General features: G+C 42.0%; 1 protein-coding gene across 1 annotated transcript in view; it reads right to left on the bottom strand.

Moving 5' to 3' along the window:
* Positions 1–5,607: 5,607 nt before the first annotated feature.
* LOC6540503 (acetylcholine receptor subunit alpha-like) overlaps positions 5,608–16,394 on the bottom strand; it is a 50,554-nt gene continuing 39,767 nt past the window's right edge. The window contains exon 6 of the mRNA XM_039373581.1: positions 5,608–6,482. Within this exon, the coding sequence (XP_039229515.1) occupies positions 6,285–6,482 (198 nt within the window). The 3' untranslated portion in view covers positions 5,608–6,284. The remainder of the gene's footprint in view (positions 6,483–16,394) is intronic.

Genomic DNA, 16,394 nt, shown 5'->3' with positions numbered 1-16,394 from the left:
CTTTAGCTGCGTCCATGTCTCTGGCTTAATCTCAAATCTCTTGCTCCTTTAGTTCTTTGGATCTTTTTTTAAAAGTCTGCTTTTTATTGGAGGTGTATTATACACATAGCTGACCGCTATGAAGCTTTTTTATGTTAGCTTTTAAGTCAGTTCGTTTTGGACACTCATATAATAAAGAGCACAAGCTCATTAACCATTAACTCCGACAACCTGTCGTTAATATGTTATTTGACCATAGCTATCTGAGTAACTAGGCCAGAAGCACATGAGGTCAACAAATTTAAAACTGAGCAAATTTACAATATAGAAAATCTTAATGGCCGTTTGTGCGTAGGCATTATTAAAACATACATATTAAATCTAAACTATCTATGTAGCTAATGTAGCTTCTAACATCTAACACCCAAAGCGGACGAAAAAACGGAGTATTTTTTATCAATAACATATATATAATATTATTTTATTTATTATATTTTTATATAATAATATTCAAAAACCTGTTACATTTCAGCGAGTCTACTATTCCCTTTTGTGATGCTATTGATCGTATTTAACTTTTATCTGCAATGTGGAATTGGCTTCAGAATTTTAAATTACGTTTTGAAAATAAGTTCTATTATTATAATATAAAAAACAAGAGAGAAGGCTATAGTCGTGTTCCCCGACTATTTTTTTTTTACGCGCGAGTCCCACGGCCACACCTCCAGCCCAACCGACCGAGGGGCGCTGCCGTGTATCGTACGGCTCGAATAGCGGGAAGATAGACGCGATATGGAAGACAGTAAAGGACGAGGAAATATATGTATATAGAAGTAAGATCTAAGAATTCGTTATGTTAGTATTGATCGCTTTAAAAACGGCAGAGAGTCAGAATTAGAGATAATAGGATACAATCTATTATAGTCAGAACATAATACTCTGTAGGGATCATGCAACTCATAATTAGATCTACAATGATTTATAATTAGAGGTACGTAATTTCTAGTAAATCTGCTCGGAACAGTGAAGCTTAGCCGACTAACCAAGTCCACTTCACCACGTATAAGGTTAAAAATAAAAACTGTTCCAAGCATCGTTCTACGGTTAGCTAAGGAGGGTAAGTTAATTAACATTTAACTTATTGAATAAGGAGGTAATCTAAGGTTTTCATCCCAATAAAGGCGCCGTAAGGCAAAAAGTAAGAAGTTCTTTTGAACCGATTCGATGCGGTCCGAGTAAACTTCATATTGTGGACTCCAAACAGGTGATCCATACTCGAGGATGGACTAGAGAAATAAATAAGGTTTGGTCATGTAAGGATCATCAAATTCCTTTGACCACCGTTTTATAAAACCAAGCACACCCCTGGCCTTATTGACAATAGACGAAATATGGTCTGAAAATTTAAGTTTAGGGTCCAGAAGAACACCAAGATCATCAACATGTGTTATTCTGTCCAAAGAGCACCCACTTAAAGTGTAAGTTGCGTGCATTGAGTTGGCACGACAAAAGGTCATAACTTTACACTTAGAGCCATTTAAGTTTAATACGTTATCACGGCACCATGTTTGAAAGCAATCTAGATCGGATTGTAAGTCCAAATGGCGAGAAATGTCCTTATATTGCAAGCATAGTTTTACATCATCAGCGTACATTAGTACACGCGAATGATTTATTATTAAGGGAAGGTCGTTGATAAATAAGGTAAAAAGGAGCGGACCTAGGTGGCTCCCTTGTGGGACGCCGGATGTGACTCGGAGAATACAAGAAAGAGAATTTTTAAAGAGGACCCGTCGCGTCCTGCCATTCAGATAACTTAGAATCCAATTTAGATCAACAGGGAAACCTAATAAATCAAGTTTTTTTTATTAAAAGTGAATGATTAACAGAGTCGAATGCTTTACTAAAATCCGTATAAATGACATCTGTTTGAAGATTATTTTTGAAACCCTGTACTACGAAAGAAGTTAGCTCCAGAAGGTTAGTAGTTGTTGATCTGCGTTTCATGAAACCTGACATGGTGAAATAATTGACCTACAAAGGTGCTGCAAATGAGGAGTGATAACGTTTTCAAAAAGCTTAGGGATAGCAGACAATTTGGAGATTCCTATGTAATTGCTTGCATCCGATTTGCTACCTTTTTTATGGAGAGGGATCACAAAGGACTCCTTCCATATTTGGAGGAACTGTGTAGATTCTAGAGATAAGTTAAACAGTTTTAGTAGAGGCTTGCACAAGGCTTCCGCACAGAATCTAAGGACACAGCCAGGAATTCCGTCGGGACCTGGCGAATAGACAGGCTTAACTCGCTGAAGATCATAAAGCAGTGATCGTTTAAAGTGGGATAGAATATTTAATATGACTTTGATACCGCGTAAGAGTAAGGCCGTTCAGAATGAGGTAACGTAGAATATGTGGTTTGAAATAGATCGGCTATTGCCTGATCCGATGTTACCGAACTATTTTCAAAAAATAGCGAGGAAGGGTAACAGGTTGTTTTGCGCTTAGTGTTAACGAAATTATAAAACTGTTTGGGATCCTGTGCGAACTGGAACTTACAACGGTTTAAATAATTCTTATAACACTGAGCGTTAAGCACGGTAAAATTTAACCGAGCACTTACATATTTAGAAAATATAGATTGAGAACCGGTATTTTTAAATTTTATATAAAGTCTGGACCTAACATTTCTTAGATGTGTCAACTCTTTATTAAACCAAGGAGGTTTGTTAGAGGTAGACGGATAGTACATCGGAACACAAGAGTTGAAAAATGATTTAATTGCAGTATAAAAAATATCTATGGCATCGGCCATTATGCTGCAAGAATATAGATCGGACCAATTAAAGCCAGATATAAAAAGATTTAGCCTCCAAAGGCAAACGTCTTACGAAAACAATGAATTCGTTTGGTTGACTTATCTGGCCTCTCTTTTATTACGGTACTTGTGTCGATTGTCACCTCGAAAGTTGGATGGTATGGATCTTCTGGTTGACTAAGAGGTGCTACTCTAGTCAGAAACACACTTTCAGGACTTGTAACAAAACATAGATCCAATAAACGACCAAGAGAATTTCGAATATAATTAACTTGCGACAACGATATGTCAAGCAAGCCGTCAATAAAGTCATGCTGTGCTATAGGCAGGAGAATATTCGACTTGTCTTCAGTGGACCACTTAGTGCCTGGTATATTAAAGTCACCTAGAACAACTAGTTGGTCCCTATCGGACAGTCTGTTTGAAACGGATTGGATAGCGGACAAATGGTTAACATATTCAGGAAATTCAGAAGACGGCGGAATGTACGAGCACGTAATAAAAACATAGCTATCAGAAAATTACAGCTTTACGCATAAGAATTCTAAGTTACGGAACTCATCAAAAAGTACCTCCTCTGACGTGAGGGTAGACCTAACAGCAATTAGGACTCCCCCTCCCCGCCTGGAGGGACGATCATGCCTGTATACTGTATACATACCTGGGAAAACTTTGGAGTTAAGTATCTCCGGTTTTAACCAAGTCTCTGTAAACACAATAATATGGGATGCAAAGGAAAGGCTATTAGAATACAAAATAGTTAGCTTACTACACAAGCCTCTTACATTTTGATAACAAATAGTGAGACTAGATTTTAGTTTTTTGAAGATAAAGAAGTAAAAGTAGTAGAGGAGGATGGGGCAGTGATCTGGCCACTTGTGGGAAGTTTAATTCCCACGGGCCCTTTTTTTCTATTTTTAATCTTAGCTTAACTCTTTCACAATCATACTTTCCGGCCAAAAATCACCAGAACAGCTCATTTGGGACAGTTATGTCCCAAGCATAAGAAAAGTTAAATTTTTCCACTTTTATGTTGTCGGCTTTTGTTTTGTCTTGTATATAAGACAGTACATCAGATGATGTTTGATCTGGGGAAAGCCGAGAAACAAAAATTTGTTTCTTTAGTGGAACCACCGAGAGGGGTTTTGGCACTGCAGGTTGTATTTCTGAAGTGCCAACTTGAGCCGGTAGTCCGGACTCAATATTTCTTTGTGGTGGTAAACAATTCGAGACGGGTGGAATCACCGGTTGAGAAACCAGTGCGGACAAAACGGAATCTGTAGCAATCCCAGGCTGGACTCCCTCCACAACGGATTGATCGGATTGCTCCGAATCTTTTTTAGCTGCCGTTCTAAGCAACATTTGAGGGTTTGCTGCAATCGTCAACTGATCAGTTGTAGAGTCCTGTTGACCACTTGCCGAAGGTTGCCGGGCATTCCCCTTAGGCAGTCTTCCACCAGCGGCTTTCTTGCGCTTTGGAGATTCTTCTAATAGTTTGAGGCTATTAAATTGTGAATCAAGCGCAGAAAGAAGATCATCAGCTCGACGAAAACTATCTCTAGCCACGCCAAAACTGCTGATCAGTCCTTTTAAGCCACCTTTAGTTTGGCGCATAAAAAGCTGCATTTCATTCGCAACTCCTAGGCAAGTATCACAACAGTATTTTAGATTAGGGCCTTTAGCTAGGTCATCACTTGTTCGGCCGTTAAAACCAGCGCACTTAGTGTGCACCATTCTATCACATAGCCAAAAGGACATTTTTGACTGCTCAGGCTTTATTACCTGACGGAATTTGTTATGGAAGCAGACAACATTGGTTTCCACGTTTAAATGGATTTTGACCACTGTACCAAAAGACAAAATCAGAAAATGTACCGCAAGAGCGCAGTGTGCACTTTAAGATTTTGTGTGGGAGAGCGAGAGAGCGGGTGCACCGTGCAGTTAAGTACAAAAACAACACCAAACAGCACTACGGACAACGCACGAAAGAGAGAGTAAACAAAACGCAAAGACAGAAAGAGAACAGATTTAATTAATTTATTAAAATAATGCACTTATCACAAAAGATTCACTCGCGAAGCGAACGGAACTTTAACTAGTACGGATTACGAAATTGAATTATTAACGAATTTGTTAAATTCCACCGCTGGATTTAGCAAAACAAAAATAAATTCGGAGCGCAGAAAAAAACACGACCGTTCGCTTTGAAGCTAGAAGTTTCATCTGATACCTGTTACTCAGCTAGTGGAAGTGCGAAGGAGACCGATTTTGTCAGTTTGTGGTCGTTAGAGTGGGCGTTGGACAAAGTTTTTGCAAATCGAGAGATACTTACAAGACTAACAACAATGTGAAAAAATATCAAAATATTTTTCAAAAGTGTGGACGTGTTAATTTTGGTCGGTTTGTGGGCGTTAAGGTGGGCGTGGCAAAAACTTTTTTGACAAATCGATAATAATTTACAAGACTAATACAAAAATGAAATATATCAAAAGTTTTTTGATTCAAAAAATTTTTTTAAAAGTGTGGGCGTGGCAGCTTTGGGCGGGTTGTGGGCGTAAGAGTGGGCGTGGCAACATGGGTCAACAATTGCGCTTCGTCTATGTCTCTGGAGTCTGTATGCTGTATCTCAACTTTCTGGCTTTTTTTAGTTCCTGAGATCTCGTCGTTCATAAGGAAGGACTGACGGACATGGCCAGATCGACTAGGCTATTGATCCCGATCAAGAATATATATACTTTATATGGTCGGAAACTCTTCCTTCTGCCTGTTCATACTTTTCAAGGAATGAAGTATACCGTTTTACTATACGAGTAACGTGAATAACAACCTTGCCTGCGACATCTCGACCTTTATGCAGACTGACAAACGGACACGGCCAGACCGCCTCGGCCAGGAGTGCTGATTGGAAATTAATATACTTTATAGGGTAGAACGAGTTGCCCTGTACCTATTACACTCTACTCCAACGAATCTAGTATACACTTTTCTTTTACGAGTAACGGGTGGTTGCACTTATTCGCAACTGACTTTATACTCTATCGCTTTTCTATTATATATATTGAAAAAGCTGAACACTTTCTGGAATAGTTTAATTGTGTGCTCTTTCCCATATGCAAGATCTGTTTCAATATTAAAATTTTTAAATTTAATCCTTTAATCTCGTACCTCGTACTGGATGGCGATTCAAACAATTCATAGAATAATATTTCAAGAGCTGGCTAATAGGAGTAAATTGGTATAACGTGTTCATTTACAAGGATAAACCAAATGTCGTGATAAAACAAACTATTCAGTTAACGACCCAATAGTACAGATTTGAATATCTAAATGTGCTTAAAAAAATTGGATACTGAACTTGTTTCTTGAAGCCGTCAATACTTTTATGATTTTTAACATGTTTTCCTGCAGAAAATATTAGTAAAAATAATATTATTGTACCAATCTGATAAACCTCCGTTTTAAATTAAATTCCGCCAATATAATAATGTTATTGAGGAGGTCTACAGCGTCCGGCTGATGTTCCCGAGAAATCCAAGTCCTTTTGCTCAATAATTGGAATGCGGTCGTCATATAACGTAGGAGCTTGTAAAATTATTCCAGCGGTCCCAACTACAACTGCCAACGTAAATATCCACAGAAAAAGTCTATCCAGCACCATAGCAACGTATTTCCAATCCTCTTTAACCTTTTTAAATGAAAATGGGGGAAAATTAGCTTAATAAATTTTTTATGGCATATTTAAGTTCTTACAATTAATTATTCTACTTATATTCAATCACGATTTCTTAACTGCAACTGGAACGTTCTTTGAACTTAATAGTTATACTTAAATTTAGGATTTTATCTCCATCTTGGTTTATTTTAAGGATTCCTACCAAAAAGCATGTTATCGAAAACCAATCTAACTCCGTCTCACGGAAAAGAAAACGTATTGCCCGAAGGGCAACGCATGGCCACACAACGAAGTGCACCAATAACAAGGTCTCCTATTACAAAGATTACATAGAAGTCTTTGACATAAACCATACCGGCAAAATTGTGGTTTGATTTATATCAGGGGCAGTTATACCCGTTACTCGTAGAGTAAGAGGGTATACTAGATTCGTTAAAGAGTATGTAATAGACAGAAGAAAATGTTTCCGATCATATAAGGTATGTATATTCTCAATGAGGTTCATTAGCCGAGTCGATCGGGCCATGTTCGTCTGTCCGTTCATTCTGTCCGTCCTTATGAACGTCGAGATCTCAGGAACTATTAAAGCAAGAAAGTTGAGATTCAGCATGCAGCACTCCAGAGACATAGACACAGCGCAAGTAGATTCATGTTGCCTCGCCCACTCTAACGCCCACAAACTGCCCAAAACTCCTCAACAGGAGCAGTATGCACTGGCAGCAATGCCAGCTTGCGGATGGCGCGCTTGATGACGCCTCCTGACGTCCGAACTTCCGCCACACGCACTCTACCGTCCTCGCCTGCTGTTGTTGCCACCACGCGGCCCAGTGGACGACCACTAGGCAACCGACCTCCAGATCGCGGCATCCGACGCTCCATTTTTTGCGCTGCTGCAGGCTGGCGATGTAGTCCTTGGACCAGCTGTCCCAAAACTGCTGCGGACAGCATTCGTCACCACTTCAAATACGCGCAACTGGCCTTGCTGCAAACTCCTCCTGTGCCGGATTCTTGCGGCAGCGTGATCAGAGGCTGCCCGATTAGTAGGTGTCCTGGTGTTAGGGCCTCTCCATCGTTGGGATCGTTGCCCGGCGACGCGATTGGACGCGAATTGAGCAGCGCCTCTACCTCGACCAGGTGGGTGCTCAACTCGTCCGTTGTGAGCTTGGCGTTGCCGACTCCTCGCAGCAACCGGGTTTTGGCGGACTTGACGGCTGCTTCTTAAAGTCCTCCGAAGTGTGGTGACCTCGGCGGTATGAAACACCACTCGACGCCTCTCTGAGCCGCTTATCCGCTCAGCTCGTCCCGACTGCGGTGAAACGCTTCGCTCCTCTCCTTCAGCACGTTGCACGCTCCTACGAAATTCGTGGCGTTGTCGCTGTACACTTTCTCCGGCAGCCCTCTCCTCCCGACGAACCTTTTAAAGACGGATAAGAAGCTGTCAGTGGATAGGTCGACAACAAGTTCAAGGTGAACAGCCTTTGACGAAAAGCACACAAAAACGGCCACATAAGTTTTGATAGGAGGTCTACCGCATACCTTTAAGGACACATAAAATGGACCACAAAAATCTACTCCGCAAACTAGAAAGGAGCGCTCCATTCGGACCCTATCGGCTGGCAAATTGCCCATTATCTGGCTCATCAGCACTGGTTTATACCGGAAACAGTGAACGCAGCTACGGACAATTTTCGTTTCCCCCCCCAACTCGGATTAAGTTGAACGTCACACCTTCTAAATCGCTGGTATGTATAAAAGGATTTAAACGTTGTAGATGTGGGCTTAAACATTCAGACTTCTCCAACTTGACGTATTCTGAACTGAACTCCGCCTTTTGAAATATTTGGACCATCCTAAGAAACAACAACTTCAGTTCGTTAGCCGAAATGACGACCTCGCGTTGACGCTTCTTCCTTTGAATGAATCGATTTACGTAGGCCATGATCCGTAAGAGTTTACTAAATGATGAACATCTTCCAACAAGCTCAATAAAGACATTCGGTTGGTTTTTTGTTACGGAACATACTGCCACGCTTTTTTTGTTCTCAGAAAACTGTAACTCCGTTGAAACTTCAATCTGATGGGACCGAGGCCACTCGCTTGGATTTCGGAGTAAGAACTCCGGTCCATTTTCCCATAGAGTACACCTCAAACCTTCTATGTCTGTTCCACGTGAGACTAAATCAGCCGGATTTTCTTCCGTGGGCACATGACTACATGACCAAACTACATTCTCTGTGAGTTCTTGAATTTCAGAGACTCTATTTGCGACAAATGTTGCTAGAGTTGATGGATCCCTCTTTAACCAGTATAATGTGACTTGTGAATCCGACCAGAAGTTAATGCTTTCAAGCTCCAATTTGTTAAGCAAAGGAGTTACTTGAGACCATAATTTGGCCAGCAGATGCGCTGCACACAGCTCGAGCCTTGGAATTGACTTTGTTTTTAGTGGGGACTCTCTAGACTTTGCGGTTAAAAGTCTTGATAACCTATTTGTCCCAGCCACGGTACGAATATAAATGCAACAGCCGTAGGCGTGGCTCGATGCATCAGCAAATCCGTGGATTTGAACAGTGTCATAGCCAGACAGACAGATATATCGAGGAATGGAGTTCTTGTCAATTGCTAGTAAATTCTGCTTAAATTCGTTCCAACTGGTATGCAAGTTCATGGGAACCGATTCGTCCCAATCTAATTTCTGTCGCCACAGTTCCTGAAGCAGGATTTTTGCTCGTGTAATCAATGGACATAATAATCCCAAAGGGTGTGCTGTGACGGACAAAATGTTGCGTTTAGTTGGTGGTAAGGACTGAAACGAATCCTCCAAGCAATAATGAAACGCATCATTTTGAGGGTTCCATCTCATCCCAAGCGTTTTAACGGATTCAGAAATAAATATAAGAGATTTTTCTGATCCCTGGTTGTTTATCAAACTTGTGTGGTTTGTTGCCCATTTGGCTAGATGAAAACCCCCTAACTCCAAAACCTTCGTCACTTCTTTGCGAATTACCTCCAACTCTTCAATGATCGTCGACATAGAAGTCGCTTGAAATCACCTCTGATGCAACAGGATGTGACTCAGCGTAAATTTTTGATAGCTCAAAGAGGCAGCGGATGGCCAGAAACGGAGCAGAGGCTGTCCCATAAGTGACAGTGTTGAGGCGATAGGTTTGGAGAGCTTGCGTTGATTTTTCCCTCCACACGATAAGTTGGAAATCTCTATCTTCGTTTGCAATGTTAACTTGCCTATACATCTTTGAGATATCCGCCGTCAAGGCATATTTGTGCAAACGAAATCTTGCCAGAATGGCGTTAAGCTCCCTCTGAATAGTTGCACCCACCATTAGAGTCTCATTTAATGAGATCGAGGTTGACGTTTTACTTGAAGCGTCAAAAAAACTCGCAACTTTGTGGTGCTACTAGCAGGTCTCAGGACACATTTATGTGGAATGTAATAGTGTTTCTCTGGAGGAGGTGTTGGAAGCAGTGACATGTGCCCAAGGTTAAGATACTCTCTCATAAACTCCTGATACATGTCATGTAACTTGCGATTATTTGCAAGCTTGCGTTCCAATGCAAGAAATCTGCGCTTTGTCGATTCGAAGGATAAGTCTAAGACACTCGGATCTTTCTTAAATGGCAACTTCACCTCAAAACGACCAGACGAAAGTCTATGTACGGTTTGCTCAAAATGTTGCTCGCAAGCAAGTTGTTCAGCTGTATAAACAGCCTTCGATCTCTCAGGAACGTGTTCCAATTCCCAAAATCGTTCCACAAGAGAGTCGAGAGAACTTACATTTTCATTGCCAAAGACGCTGCATACCTGAGCGTTCTTCGATGCGCGTTGAGTGAACTTTCCCGAAACAATCCATCCTAGTAAAGTTTTCTGAAGTGAAGGATGTTCAGAAAAGGATTCTGCGCCAATCAGTAAGTCCACTTTTGCGGGCTTGTGAAAACGAGGGTCTGCCAGTTCAATGTTTGCCGGGATTTTCCATTGGGCACAATTGACTTCGTGATCGGGTTGATAAGATGAAATTGATCTTAACACCCAAAAATTGGTAGGGAAATTATGAGCATTGACGCGAGAAGTGATATTTAAATATGATTCTTTCCTGTGTAACCGCAAACGCTGTGCTAAGTCCTCTGCCATAAAATTGATTTGAGATCCTGAATCTAACAGCGCTCGTGCTAATTGAAACTGTCCAAATCTATCCCGTACTTTAACGACAGCAGTAGCAAGAATAACTTGGTCAGTACTAGCAACATGACAAGAATGGGCTTGATTATTATGATCAACTGCCACTGAAGGTGCCTGGACATGCACTTGAGGAACTGATCCCGACGAAAATGGTTGCTGCTCCACCCCGTATCTGTGAAGAAATGTGTTGTGAGGCTTAGAGCAAACACGACACTTTGTTGCTTTGCACTTCTTCACTGGATGACCTGGATTTAAACAATTTATGCAGAACCGATTGTGTTTTGTAAAATCGAACCGCTGACAACTGCCTAAACTGTGATTTGTGGCTGAGCAATATTGACACTTTGAATCCGGTATGCGGTAGCGTTTTATAATCAAGCTGTTCTTCAAATCGGGATTTTGTAGTGTGATCTACCTTGGACATTGCAATGTACATAAAAATTGCGTTATTTATGTCCTTTTCACTAAGGGCCGATATTTCGTCAATAAGGAACCTCAAGCCTGGTGCAGATGGTTTCGATACTTGAGGGAGGTCAAACAATTGAGAAATTGTGTCAAAAAAAATCAAGCATTTATTGTCGTAAACGTTTTTCAGACTATCCAATGCTTTCTCATAATTTAAATCCGAAATTTGAAACGCCTTGACAGTTCCCAATGCATCGTCTGTTAGACATGTCAGCAAATGGTTGAAATTTTCGATATTTGTTAGAGACGGGTCATTATGCACTAAGCTCTCGAAAAGACTTATAAAATTTTTAAAGTCGGAATGTTTTCCACTGAATTTGGGCAAATTCATTTTTGGTAAATAGGACGAATGACGAAACCCACTGATATCCCCGTGACTAAGTCTCGGAGCCTCGACTCGACTCATTGCCGACCGATATAAAGCCTTTGCGATTATGCACATATCCTCGACAGACGCTCTTAAATCATTTCCTGGGTTTAGCACATCAATGTCTGACTGAATATCCATTAATATTTCACAATATGTTTCGAGATGTTGCATTCGGTATTCCAGTTGAAAACTATCGAACGAAATAGTTTTTTCCTCAAATGCAGTTTTCATACGTCCAATATCGCTTATAACCCTATCGTGTTTTTGCATAGCCACTATTAATTTAGAATTAAGCTTTGCCGATACTTCCTTTTCTTTTTCCATTTTTGAATGAATTGGAATAAATAAAAATAGTCCAAATACTAGTAAATTTCCGAAACAAGGGTTAAATCACACACGTAAATGCACGCGAAACCAATTTTTAATCGATGCCCAAATATAAAAAACTTGATTTCCAACTTCAAATTCAACAATAAATTTTATTGGGTTATATGAGGGTTAACTGTGCCGAAGAACCACCGAAATGCACAAAATATGTAGTTTGTATGTGTATGTACCGTTGATGGGTAAAACCAAAGCCGAAAATGCACAAAATTGGAATTTTATGACACATAAACTGTCCGAAATATTTAAGCGGATCGGGTTAAATATGCCCACAAACACCGCCGAGAAATTCAAAAAATGTAATACAATTTTATAAGGCCAAATATCTCACTATAAATCGAATTAATGTTCACGCAAATGCATAGATGTACATACAAATGTGAGCAGGGCTTAAGTTCACTGCCGAGTTTTGCAGGAACTTTCCACTATGTACGGTTTGAGAGCCACTGCCACAGTATGTACTGCTGAAAATAACCAATGTGCGAGGTATATATGGTTGGCCACTGACACCGTGTATATAGCAGACAGATAACTGTTCTGCAACTGCACAAAAGAGAAACGAAATTGGCGGCAAACTGGCGTTATGTATTTGTATGTATGCAGGTTTACTGAACTTTTGCAGTTTGACCGTATGTATTTAACGCACATAAATTTCTCCAAATTTCCACAGAAATTAACACCACGCACACAATACACACAAAAAGTGGAGTGCTTATTATTTTTAATTTTTGGCACTGAATACCTGGTTATTATTTGGCATAATTTCCAATGACTTTCCTGTTCCACTCCACTATGTGCGCCAAATCCAAAAAAATTCGCCGAATTCCACCTGCTAGGTTATTTCGCCAACAATAGAGAAAAAACAGAGCAAGTGCCGAGACGACGAAAAATGCACTATTTTGTTCGTTTTTTCGCACGCAAAAATTAAATAAATGTTAGCCGTAGTCCCTGTTCGGGCGCCATGAAAAATCGGAGTAGTTTTCCCGAAGAAAATTTATTATGAAATTTGGACTGGCGGCTAGCAAAAAGAGACGAAAGGTTCGATTTTAATACGTTTTTTTGCGCGGGCGCAGCTAGCGGCTTCGACTTCAATTCTAAGACTGTATAAGCTTCACGGTTATGCTCACGAAACGACTGATCACACGGGCCATACCAAATTTTTCTCTGACCATAAAGCTTCTCAGTAGAAGAGTAATCCAGTGAGCACAACTACAATTAAGCTCTCATGTAAGCTGTTATGCTATGTTTACATTTCATATCTAAGCTTACAAATTACAAGTTTTTCTTTTTAACATAAATTACTGCTCCAACAGCTACGCTATACCCAAATTAGCCAAATCGCAAAACGAAGCTAAAAAAATCAAATGGGCTGTGAACTCATTTTTATAATAATCGCAAATAAAATTTTCGTGTAATATATAACCCCAGCGCATAACTGTAACAATTGACTTTTTTTACATTTTGCTTTGGCTATATATTTTCACAAGCGATAGTCAAATATAGTAGCAACAAAACAAGACTAAGATAATAATCGTACATAAAATAGGAGAGAAGATACTGACCGTTGAAGTTAGAATATGCCACTCGTGTTACAGTTTTGCTCGTCAGTGTAGCAGTTGATTATCCCTAAACACATGTACTTCGCCCCTGCGACGCACCTTGCGGCGGTATCGCTGGCCGTCCAGCACAAACAACTTGGCCCAGCGGTCTTTTTGGCGTCTTTCCGCCTGCAGCTCGCCTTCTCGACCACTCGGGGTGGCCGCTCCTCCCGAGACAGCTCCCTCCACGGGTGCTCAATTAGCGAGCCTGCCTGCTGAGGCAGGGTTGCTGCGGTGGTTAGCGTCGCCGCGAAGTGAGCTGGTGTCGAACGCCCTGCTTGTGAATTGGACTCCGTTGTCCGTGATCATGACCTTTGGAACCTCGTATCTGGCCACTATTCGCTCTCGAACAGCCTTTCGTAGCGTCTCGGTGGTTGCCCTACGCATCGGGGCGATCTCGGTCCATTTGGAGAACCTGTCCACCATGTTCAGTAGCATCGAATTTCCGTGCTTCGACCTCGGCAAGGAACCCACGAAATCCGCACACACGGGGGCCCATTATCCCTCTGGTCCCTCGGTCAGCATTTTCCGGGCTGCCTGCAGCGGGTTAGGCTTGTACATCATACGTGGCTCTCGGCCATGACGCGCTGCCTCTTCCTGGTTGGTACACACAGCTTCCATGACACCACATCCTCCCTGCCTGTTTCTGTACAACCGGCCGGCCTCCTCTAGGTAGTCTGGGAATTTGTGGGGATTCTGTTTCAGTTTCCTCCGCATCTTTTTCGTCCACCTGCATCCCTGCTGCTCGTCCTGGTGCCGTTTTTCTTTTGGTGTTATCCTGCGGCCCTTTCTATACGAGATTTCAAAATCGTACTGTTGGAGTCTTTCAAGTTGCGCTTGTGCTCTTGCAGTGTCCGTTCGATAACTATTATTTCGTTTTGATACTCCCTTAATTGAATGTAATTGATCATTGGCATTGGTTACGCTTCCTTCGCGGACATTACGTTTATTTGGCGGAAGTCCACACACAACCTCCATTGACCCGCCTCCTTTTCACCATTACTTTTGGTGAGCTGTACGGGCTCCTAGACGGCTCGATGCAGCCTTTTTGTAGAAACTCGTCGACCTTGGCGTTGATCTTTACCTGCATCTTCGGGTTCTTCGGGTAATCTCGCTGTTTCAACGGTTGATCGTCTTTCATTGTGAATTTGTGCACCGCCACTGTTGATGTCCCTTTCACTCTCAAAACTCAGTTAACTCCGTCTTCAGGAAGCCGTCAATACGCGAAGTCTATCGCCCTCTCCACGATTACCACTGACAGTTTCTTGCGTGGACTGCTTCGAACCGCCTGCCCAACTGGTAGTCCAGCGCACTCGATCTTGACTCCAACTTTCGTTAGGAAATCCCAGCTAAGCACTAGAGCGTCGATAATGTTATGGAGGATTAGCAGTTGCATTCGTACGATCCTCTCTCCAAGTCCTATTTCCATTTCGAGCAGCGATGTGACCTCCTCATACCGTCCATCAGCCATCCGAAATCCACTCCCCATGCCGCTGCTTCCTCTGCCTGACCTGGTCTGCCAGTTTAGACATAAAGCCCCTGGGCAGGAAGAATTCCTGGAAGCTCTGGATGAATTCTGCCCACGTCTCCCAGAACCTATTGTTTGCGATGAACCACCTTAAAGCCGTGCCCTTTAGCAATGCGGGCATCGCTCGTGGGATCTGATTGATGTCTAGACCATATGTCATTGCTGACCACTCCAGGAACTCTAACGGCTTTTCGTGCCAGTCGTACCGGAAGCTCCACTCCCGCACCTGTTTTAACACCTACTTTCATTGGTTGACTGTCCCAAACTGCGCCGTCCCTTTATAGGCCGCGAGGATCCCGCTATTTCCCTTTTTGCGCACGGCTCGCTCGGGTGCAAGGACCAACTCATGTCCCGTTAGTTCATGTCCTGTTGTGCTCGACCAAAGTCCTCACTATTACCGTTCGACCTCTGTGCCCTTGGCCGGTCTCTCCGCTTTTTCGCATGCCAGCCGTCTTCGATGTTGCTAGGCCGCTTTCATGCACCCGGACGCCAAGTGAGCCTGGGATTCAGGCTTAGCCCTATGTACATGGGTGTGGATACATTAGGGACAATCCCTCTCCGTTTAGTGAGACAGGAGGGCATTCTCCTCCTGGATTGGGAGGACTTTCCCGCATTCAGGGTTCTATTGCATTTAGTTGTCTTTAAATGATTATGGCAGATCCGTCTGCGTGGTAAGAAGCGGTAGCAAGGAATGCGGTGTCGTCAGCGTATGTGACAATAGTTAGGTTCCTGGAGGGAATGGTGGGAAGGTCTGCGGCATAGGGGCTATAGAAAATGGATCCAAGGACGCTAGCCAAGCTAAGCTATTGCATGTAACTTAGAACATTCTACCATTCGAGTAGGATTATAGTAGAGCAAAGTGGGAATTGGGAAGACGGGATTTGATTTTGTATAGGAGTCCAGTGTGCCCCACTTTGTCAAAAACCTGTTAAACGTCCAGCATAACGGCACAGCAATATTTTTTTTTCCTCGAGTAGGTCAACTATAAGAGAATATTTTTTAAAAACCAAGGTGCACGAGTGCAACGCTTAGCAATAGCCAATAAGACGATTATGCTACAGGAGTGCGAGCAGCAAAACCAAACCGTTAATAATGTTCCTTGGACCCCAAGAAGACGTAAAGATCATAAAATATGACCTAGGACTCTTGATGGCCAATAACGAAGAACTCTGACGGTATATTGCGGACTCTGAAAAGCACAAAGAAGACGTACCGTGAGTAAACGGAACGCACAAAGGGCTGAAGAGTCGTTATACGAGACAGATATTAGCCTGAGACTTTTTTTACATTAGGGGAAGACAGCAAGGCGCTTGTTTGGTGTGCTGCAACAACAGCTGTTCCAAAAGAAGAATTTCGATTTCAGAACAGTTCGTTACACATTATT

Source organism: Drosophila yakuba, chromosome 3L, assembly GCF_016746365.2.
Source record: "Drosophila yakuba strain Tai18E2 chromosome 3L, Prin_Dyak_Tai18E2_2.1, whole genome shotgun sequence".
NCBI classification, from domain to species: Eukaryota; Metazoa; Arthropoda; class Insecta; order Diptera; family Drosophilidae; genus Drosophila; species Drosophila yakuba.
Note: the sequence above shows the minus strand (reverse complement) of the source record. Positions and strands in the feature narration are given on the sequence as shown.